Genomic DNA, 9,674 nt, shown 5'->3' with positions numbered 1-9,674 from the left:
CATGCTGGCAGGGGCTGATGGGAATTGTAGTCCATGAACATCTGGAGGGCCATAGTTTGAAGACCCCTGCTATACAGAAACCCCATTTGGATTCTTAGAAATCTTTGGTTCATACAAACTTATATTCCTTGGTATCAAATACAATTTGTAGACATTCTAGTCCATTCCCACAATCTCTTGCAGTCCGGAAATTGGACCTGTGCCTGGAAGTTGGCAAGCCTACATGCTGCTGCTGCTCTGTTATGAGTGCATGAAACTATTTTTGAAACTGAGGTTCATCGGCCATTTTATATTACTGGGGAAGGTCCTGGCCGGTGGCCTTTGGCCCTCCAGCAGCATGTAAGAGAGGGAGCGCGTGCCTTGTGCCTGCACGTGGCCTCCTTTCCCAGAGCTGTTGTGGGCTCACTTTCCGCCTGCCGTCCAAATAACACACGTGTGTCGTCCATTTTCCACTTGCAGGGTTCCTCACCCCCCAGGCGCCAAGAACGAGGCCAAAGGTGGGGGGGGGGGGGGATAGTGGTGAGTGTTGCTGCACTAGGATACGGGAGACCCTGTTTGGAGCCGCCGCCCTCCTCCTCCTCCGCGCAGCCGAGCGGGGCTGGGGCGCAAGATGGCGGCGGCGGCCTGGCGGCGGCTGCTGACGCGGGCTCCAGGCGGGCCGTGGCGAGGCCTGGCGGGTGGCGGCGGCGGCGGCGGCGGGGAGGAGGCGCCTTCGGCCGCCCCGCGCTACGGCCTGGCCTACACGTGCGGGGTGTGCGGGCGGCGGGCAGCGCAGACGGTGTCTCGGGCGGCCTACCACCGCGGCCTGGTCATCGCCACCTGCCCCGGCTGCCGCAGCCGCCACCTCATCGCCGACAACCTCGGCTGGTTCTCCCATTTGGCCGGCGGCAGCAGGTGAGGCCGGGAGGGAGCGCGGGGGGCGGAAAGCCTGGGAGGTCCGGCCGGCCCTGTCTGCCTGCCCGTCCCGGGCGGGCCTCGCGGAGGCGGCGGGACACGCGGCCCCGCAGGCCCAGTGGGGCGCGCCCGGCCCGGCCCGGCTGGAGCCCTGGGTCGGCCCCACAGGCGGCGGCGGCGGCGACTCACCCCATCCCCTTGCCGGCCCCCGACGAGGTGGCTTCCCTAACGTGACAGCAGCCCAGCAAAACGGGGGCCTTTTGGAGTCCCCCCCCCCGTGTGTGTGGTGGGGGGGAGGGGCGTTGCTTCGAGCCCCCGCCGGTCGGCCGCCGCCCCCATGACGCTGAAGAGGCCCTTTGTCGTTCTGAAGACTTCAGAGTCAAGCAGACGGAAGAGGGGAGGAGAACCACCGCAGAGGGGAAGGGAGGGCTCCCAGTCCCAACTGTATTAATTAACACATTTAAAAGTTTAATTTTTGATCTCTAGCTAACATTTGTAAGATTAATTTTAATTGATATTTGACTCTGTTATGTCTAGCTATGCTAATCCACAAATCCTAAATTCATTCTGTTTTTCATGTCTGACGGGTTTCTACTTATCAGTGAATTTAAATAAGTTATTTTCTCTAATTAAAGAAGTTTAGCTTGTCTCCATCAAGTTCACAAACCATTCCTCAGTTGTAGGTACAGATAAAATGTCCAATTTTGCTCATATAGTATTTTTGCTGTAGATGTCATATATAAAAGCAGAGTTCCACAAGACCCAAAAGAAAAGCCTCTGGTTTCATTTGTGTCTTGGTGTTTAAAATTAAAATGTTCTGAATTGTTGAATGTATTTGCATCCAGTCTTTTTAACTTTGTTACAAGTCAACCATAAACGATAAAAAGCTCTTTATGAGGATCACATTTCCAACATACATTTGAAATGTTTTTATACATCTTTTTTTCAATTTCTCCAGTGACAAATACTAATGGTACATCATTTTAAAAAAACATTCTCAAGACTGGAACTTAATATAAATTTAACCTCCTTTAGCCACATATTCTCCCATTTTTCCATGTATATTATGCCATTTCATCATACATCCTTTCACTCATTCTTCTGTGTCAAATTATTATTATTGTTATTATTGTTATTGTTATTAATTCAATTTGGTATACCGCCCCATCCCCAGAGGGCTCTGGGCAGTGTACAATATCAAATCTCAACAAGACCTCATACATCTTAGCAACAGCATAGTTCCACTTCAGTATTAGAATCCCCCAAACCATGAGATCTTTTAGCTATTTTAAATCTTTCTAGTAGTAATTGAGCATAAAAAATCAATTAAAAGTATTTTATTCTTATAATTGATTTCTCAATTTAATTTTACATTCCCCTTGTGAAAATTCTAAAATGTCACAACATGTTATCCATCTGCTTTCAAATTTCATTTCACATCTAAATAATTCTTGTAATGAAAGCCACCTTGGCATTTTTTAAAACATAGTTTAGATTTAAAATTGTCCTATACTTTCAGAATGACAACATAATATAATGATTATTAAAATCTTTATTAGCTTTATACCATAAACAGGCATGTCACCCATATGTCAGATCATGTCCTTCTAGATGAAGCAATCTTCTATTGCTCAGCAGAATCCATTCTTTCAACCAATCCAAACAGCAAGCTGTAAAATATAATTTCAGGTCAGGTGAATCTAGATCTCTCTTTTGCATCTTGTAGTATTTTATATTTAACCCAAAATTTGTTTCCCTTGGTAGACAAAGTCTGATTTGTCTTTGATGTGTTTGAATGGAATATCATTTGCCAACACTGATATTATATGAAACAGAAATAACATTCATGGTAGTCACAGAAATTCTCTCCAGCAGTGGTAACAGTTTACTCTACCCTGCCCAGTCTTTTTAAACTTTATTCCATATATTAATAAAATTATTTTGAAATAACGTACAGTTCATATTTGGCAACATAATATCCAGATATTTTATCCTTTTCAACCTTAAAACCTGTTTTAGTCATCAGTTCTATTTAGTCATCAATTCTATTTGGTCATCAACTCTCTGCTGTGGGTTGAAGAAAGCAGTTGGGGGGCTGGAAGCACCGCTGCCTCTGCCACTGCTGTTGTGGGAGGAGGAGAGGAAGAAGGTGAGAAGATGAGAGGCAAAAAGTGATGGGGTGGAGGGCAGAAGTAGAGAAAGCAGTGGGCATAGAGGAGAGAGAGTAAGGAAAGAGGTGGCAGGAGGGAGAAAGAGACAGAGAAGTCAGGGGGAAGGGCTGGAAGCAAAGTGAGGGGATGGGATACTGCACCTGCACATTTCTTGTAGGTCCCCACTTGTTTTCTGACCACTCTTGGATACAGGGCCTGACACATTTTGTTTGTCTCTAAAAACCAGACCCAAATCCAGGCACCACACATAAGTTTCAGTTGTCAGAGTTTTGTATATTAACCCCCTTATTTTCTAATTATTGCTATCAAAAATTTAATCCTAACCTCTTTTATTTTAACTAAAGCTTTGGTAGAAGTATTCTGTATAAATCAATATGTAGATAGCTGTTGTATTGAGATGAATTAGCAAAATAAATAATAGGACAGAGATGTGAATTAGTTGTTTTTTAGAACTTTACCAGATAACAAATGAATTTAAACTAAATGTAGGAACAGCAAACTCCATCCATGCAAGTTCTCAGGCTGGGTGTCTGTGCAGTCTATCTGTGCCTGTGTGTCTGCCTGTCCTTTTTTTGCTGAAAGAAGCAGCAGAGAGATTTTCCAGAAGCTCCTGTGATTCCAGGCATGTGACTTCAGCAGTTAACTCTTGCTTGACTGAATGAAGCAGACACTTGTAAAATCTAACAATAGCCCTAGATATGTTGTTGCTATAGCAAAAAGCTAACTCCCAGATTAACTTTCCCCTTCTCTAATAGCAATATGTAACCCTTCCCCACCCCTGTGTATGGATACCTAAATCCACAAATTGGGTCCGCACTGATGCTGTTCCTTCACACATGGGGGATTCCCCAGTTTGCATAAAAATCTGATCTCAACCATAAAATAAATTTGGGGGAAATAAACCCCCCAAGTACATTTGCATTGTCTGCATCTTACCAGAGCATAATGGAGCCAATGAGGGCATGACTGTGGCTGGAGAGTATGCCACCAACTGCCCTGGGCTCAGCAGCAGTGGTAGAGAAAGACATAAAAAGTCACACTGTGGCAGTTGATGCTGGCAGAAATCTTGGGTGTAGCAGTGGTGATGGCAGCTCCTGGCATCTGCCTCAGGTTCAGCAGCAGAGGAAGAGGAAGTCGGCAGCCACTCCGGACTGGCAGTGGCAGACAGGTGCCGTCCCGGACTCAGCAGCAGTTGTGCAGGTCCTGGAGTCATGCTAGGCTTATCAATAGGAAGGGAAAATGAGGGATTCTCCCTTGCGTGAATCTCCTGTCCCCCTCCCCCACAGTCAGGAGGAAATTGGGTGTGGGGACTGAGCAGGGATGGGGGGGAAGTATCCCCCCTCGTGAGTATTGCAGGTTCTCACTTTTCTATATGCTGATAGCAAAGTTGGCCAGATCTGAAGATACTTAAATCTGGTGACCGTGGCTGACAGTGGGCAAGACAGATCTTTATAGAAACCTGAAAAGGGTCCTGGGTTTGCAGAAAAATGTGAAATCTAAAAAAAATTACATTGTGGTAATATTTGAAAAAGCCTGTAGCTTTAAACAAAATACGAGGCTAGTGGTTGTTGCTAGGCAACCCCAGCATTCCACGGCTTCCTTTCTGTGATTGAAAGGCAGGAGGAGAGGGCAGAATCCTTTCCAGGCTCATTCTGGCTTTTGAAGGGGTGCTCATTGGAACCTGACTAGGGTTGCCAGATTCCTGGAGGTTTGAGGAGGCGAGGGAGCTCAGCCAAATGCAATGCCATTGAGTGCAGTCATTTTCTCGAGGGGAACAGATGTCCGTCATCTGGAGTTCAGGTGGAATTCTGATGGCTGGCCACCCTGGCCTGGCAGCAACATTGGGGCAACTTGATACCTCCCAACTTGCATGACTCAGCTAGGCCTGGCTGCCCTATGAAAGCTACTGCTTTCAACCAGAGTTTCAAAGCACTGTCTGAGAGACCCAGGTTCAAACCTATCTTGCTGTAAAAATCACTGGGTGGTTTTAGACCAGTCACATTCTTTCAGCCTAGTCCACGTCACAGGGCTGTTGTGCAGTTTAACAGGAGGAGAAAATAACAATATAAGCTACTTTGGCCCCTGCTGGGAAGAAAGGGGGGATGTATATAAATTATATAGTTTAAAATTGTAGGCAGATAAAGGGTATGTTATTGAATATCTTAGAAGGAAAGAATGAAGTAGGGGTTACCTGGAGGAGGGGAAAGTGGGGTGCCACCTGCCAGTCCTTGAGGGTTCCTTACCATTCAAGTGGGCCTGCCACCACACAGCTGGGCCACAATTTTCCTAATTAGAATCTGGAGGGGGGCCATGGGGGACCTTAAGACAGGCAGATAAAGGTAGATTTTCTGTGAGGGGAGGAAGGAAATAGAATCACCAACTCCAGGTTTGGAACTGCTTGGAAATTGTGTGTGTCAAGGGGTGGATTGTGGGAAGGGTGAGGTTTGAGGAGTGGAGGACTTTAGAGGGATAGCCATTTTCTGCAGGGGAATTTGAGTTTTCAAACTCCAGGTAGGGGCTGGGCATCACCCAGAATTACAACTGATCTCTGGATTTCAGAGATCTGTTCCCCTTGAAAAATGACTGTTTTAGAGAGTAGGCTCTATAGTATTGTACTCTGCTGAAGTTTCTGCCCTCCCAGGGCTCCATCCCTAAATCTGCAGAAATTTCTCAACCTGGAGCTGGCAACCCTGAGGAAAAACGGATCTCTGTAGTTGGGAGTTCTGTTGTTACTCTGGGAGGTCTGCAGGCCTCATTTGGAGGTTGGCGACCCAAGAAGGAAGCAGGAAAGGGGGAGTGGCTATGGGGGCTTACAGGTTTCTGCAAGGGAAAGGAAATCGTAGGGAAAAGGGGGTGCTTGCAGGTTTCCGCTTGTTTGTGATCTTTCCATAGCTGCTTTAAACATTTATTTAATTAAATATTAGAGCCAGTGTAGAAAGCAACTGGTGAAGAAATGAATTAATCCACCACCACTGAACAGTGTGAAGTTGACATACAAGCAGTGACAGGATCTTCATGCATGTGGGTTTTTTGTCATGCAACAAAATATTGTAATGTAAAATTATAAATAGCCTTTGTACTTCTAATTGAGAGACACTACAGTAAAATCGTTGCTAAAAATACCAGGTGCTACAGGGAAAGTTCTTGGTCCTGTGAGGACCTGGCCTCTGGAATTTGTCAAGCCCTGGTTGGATAGGTCCCAGGTTTCTGACTGAGATGAGTTTATTTATTTATTCCAGGTGTATGGTGAGAACCTTGTAGGTCTTGCCAAGGATTACTCAGTGTTATATTTAAAAGTTTAATGTAAATTAATTATTCTTGAAATGATTAAGTAAACAAGTTGCATTGCAAAGTCAGGGATCTAAATGGAACAAAACTCCTGCTGAAAGAAGCTGCTAAAATGATTATATAACCGGTACCAGATTTTAGGACATTTTGCTGGGCAGTCCCAGTCTCTGTTAAGCTTTCCTTCTGCTGCTGTTGTGAACTCCTAAGATGGCTGGAGACCCATGAATCAAGTTATGCTTGCAGTGCTTTCTGATACATTCTGTTTTTGAAATCTTGGACCTGGAAAGGAAAATAAATTGGTAGACTTGTTCATGGCTCATGTGTTTGGGGCAGAAGTTGAATTTTGGTGCAATATATGACCTGCCATGAACTGGTAATCTTGACTTGGTAAACTTGCTCATTTGGGATCTGCCTCTTAGAGTTCCTGGCTGCTGGCTCGCAGTGTCCTGCTGCTGGTGTGTTGATTCCCTTGGAGAAGAGTACATAACATCCCACCCCTGTGCCACAGATGACTCACTGTGGGAGCATGACCTGTGATACACAGTGTCAGACTCTCAAACGTGGAAATAACAGAAACCATAGGAAAGTCCAAAAGCAGTTTATTCCAGGTAATATGAAGAGTAACAATGTAAAGCAGGATCTGAGCTAGAGAGCTCAGATTCAGGACCTATATCCTTTAACACACACACACACACACACCGTTTCGCCCCACACCAAATATCCACTACAGTTTCTACTACAATTACACTACAGGGCTTCAAAGGACCTGGGAACCTTTCACACCTCTTTGAGGTGGGCTGGCGCCAGGAGATTGCCAGGAAGGGAAGAGGGAAACAGGGAAACATTTACAATTCACACACAGCAAGACATCAAGGCACTGACAGGCATGGTCCTGACACACAGTTGCCACCCACGTGTCAGGACGCACCTTGGCCTCCCAGAAAGAACTTGTTGTCTCCCAGCTTAGGCTGAGGTATTGTGGTCTCCATGTTGACCCAGCTGGCTGCAGTGGGATGTGGAAGAATCCCTTTTCTGTAAGGAATCTGGGGCTCCCATTGTTTCTTGAATTTTACAGATAAGGAATTGAAAGAGAGTGGCTTAGAGGTGTTCCCACTTTGACAAGGTCAACTGCAAGGTCCCATAAATTTCTGAACACAGAAGTGTGAAACCAGTTCAAGAAGGTGCTGTGCCTCTGGACTGTTCAGTAACAAGACTCTGTGTTTAGATGATTTCTCTATTATGAAACAGTATCAGGAATAAGCATTTAGACTTCTGTTGCCAGAACAAAAGCTTAAGCAACAAAACATCCTCCATTATACTCCATGTCATGCCCCCACATCACACAACACCACCCCTGACTAGCAGTTCTCAAGGGGAAATGGCACCCCACCAGTCCCATGGCCAGCCTCCCTCGGGGTCAAAACAATCTACATTCCACTACTGATGGAACTATAACAGCAGGTGTCTTAACGAGCTGGTAAGGCATTGCCTGGGAAGCAACAGTACAGAGTGGAAAGTACAACCACAGTAATTAAGGGGGGAGGGGGGAGGAAAGGAAGAGGATCCCTTGTCCCAGATGGGAGACATGGCAGGATCAAACCAGAAATGGGCTGATCATGACACAAGTCTGCTTTTGGTTGTGGGCTTCATTGTAATGCTTCTCTTTCTCTCTTGGTGATGAAGGAACATTGAGGAGATCCTGGCAGCTAAAGGGGAGACAGTGAAGCGTGTCATTGTGGACGGTGCCTTGGAACTCTTCCTTGAGAACTCTGACTCGGTCAGATCACCAAGCCAGACCACAGGAGGTGATGGAGAAGATTCTTTGGGGCCTGGAAAAGATCCAGTGTGATCATGGATTCATTTCTTTGGACAGGAAGACCTCTGTTTTTGCAATATAAAAGACTGTGGAAACCTTGTCAGTTGCAACCTTTTTCTACTGTCTCTTGATAAATGCCCGTTTCATTGGGAGAGTGTGTATACTTTTTTAATTCTACAGGATTACTGGTGGGTGTGTGAATAGGAGAAGGGAGATTAAGATGCACCTACTACTACTACTACTACTACTACTACTACTACTACTACTACTACTACTACTACTACTACTACTACAAGAGGTTGGTGGGACCAGGTTAGGTCACCCAATTCTCTTTAGGGGAGCCCTCAAGGGAGAGCTCCTACATCCAGGATGTTCCTCTTAGGAGAAAACTGTCAGGGGAAAATCATTTCAGCAGCAGAACACTCGGACTGGCAAACTGTGGTAATATTTCTGGGCGAATGCATGTTGTCACTGTAGCTTGGCTTTGAGCTCTGGCACTACTAGGTGATTGTTTTCTCCTCGAAGTGGAGGTAGGACAGAAAGGTAGGACAGAAACACTCCCAACAAGAGGCAGAGAGGATAGCAGTTGCTTTGGAATCCATGCTAACCCTGCTGCAGGCCTTCAGACAGGGACAGTGACATAGGTATAGATTTTTTATGGGGGGCTGGGGGGACATCCCCACTCGTCCCTGGGGGCGTAGCCACACCTCCCCAAGCCCTGCCCCAGCCTCAGTGCTTATAAAAGCAGCTCTCAGAGGCCAGGAACGGCAGACTCCCCTGCCCTCCACGCCCCCCCACCAGCTGGGCTCTCAGCCTGCAGTCCCTTCTGCCCTCCCCTCTGGGCAGAGGCGTAGCTAGGGAAAATGGACCCCTGTGCAAAATCTGAGTTTTGTGCCCCCCCCACCATGGACAGCTGCTGTGATGCTGGAATCCACCCCCAAACAGCATCATTTTCAATGGTGTTTAAATCCACCTTAAAGGGAGAATCTGCTGTCCCCAGTTAAAACAACATTGAAAGTTATGCTGTTTTGGGTGGATTGTCCACCACCCTGAAACTGCATCACTTTCAGTGTTAAACTGGGGATCTCAGATTTTCCCTTTATATCCATGCTGAAGGGAGTGGATTTAAAAGGAGAATCTGGGGAAATTTGGAGGGTGCCTGCTGCCAGGGGTGCAATTGTTAAGCTAGCAGCACCAAACTTTCAGGGTATCTTTAGGAGACTCTCCTGGTGATACCACCCAGGTTTGGTGAAGTTTGGTTCAGGGGGTCCAAAGTTATGGACCCTCAAAGGTGTACCCCCATCTTCTATTAGCTCCCATTGGAAACAATGGGGGATGGGGTCACCCTATTTGGGAGTTCTTAACTTTGGACCCTCTAAACCAAACCTCACCAAACCTGGGTGGTATCATCAGGAGAGTCTCCCAACAAATCCCTGAAATTTTGGTGCTGGTAGCCTAAAAACCACACCCCCTGCAGGCCAAAGACCAAAGAAAGATTTTAAAAA

The 9,674-nt window shown here is 46.3% G+C and overlaps 1 protein-coding gene and 1 long non-coding RNA gene across 3 annotated transcripts; one reads left to right on the top strand and one right to left on the bottom strand.

The window, feature by feature from the left end:
• Positions 1-360: 360 nt before the first annotated feature.
• Positions 361-8,321, top strand: DNLZ (DNL-type zinc finger). Of its 2 annotated transcripts, XR_007245960.1 has the most exons (3): positions 361-894; positions 6,773-6,961; positions 8,037-8,268. XR_007245960.1 is itself a non-coding variant. In XM_048513460.1 (2 exons), the coding sequence occupies exons 1-2, from the start codon at positions 611-613 to the stop codon at positions 8,200-8,202; spliced, it is 450 nt and encodes a 149-aa protein (XP_048369417.1). In that variant the 5' UTR covers positions 405-610; the 3' UTR covers positions 8,203-8,321. The 2 variants fall into 2 exon arrangements, 1 of the variants encoding a protein (XP_048369417.1); XM_048513460.1 differs by lacking the exon at positions 6,773-6,961 and having other exon boundaries at positions 405-894; positions 8,037-8,321.
• On the bottom strand, positions 2,434-3,745 carry LOC125442228. Its single transcript, XR_007245961.1, has 2 exons — positions 3,524-3,745; positions 2,434-2,564 (listed from the first exon to the last, which is right to left on the bottom strand). It is a non-coding gene; the product is annotated as an uncharacterized LOC125442228 (long non-coding RNA).
• Positions 8,322-9,674: the final 1,353 nt, after the last annotated feature.

This window comes from Sphaerodactylus townsendi, linkage group LG12, assembly GCF_021028975.2.
Source record: "Sphaerodactylus townsendi isolate TG3544 linkage group LG12, MPM_Stown_v2.3, whole genome shotgun sequence".
NCBI lineage: Eukaryota > Metazoa > Chordata > Lepidosauria > Squamata > Sphaerodactylidae > Sphaerodactylus > Sphaerodactylus townsendi.
The sequence above is the reverse complement of the archived record's forward strand: the minus strand, read 5'-3'. Positions and strand labels throughout refer to the sequence as shown.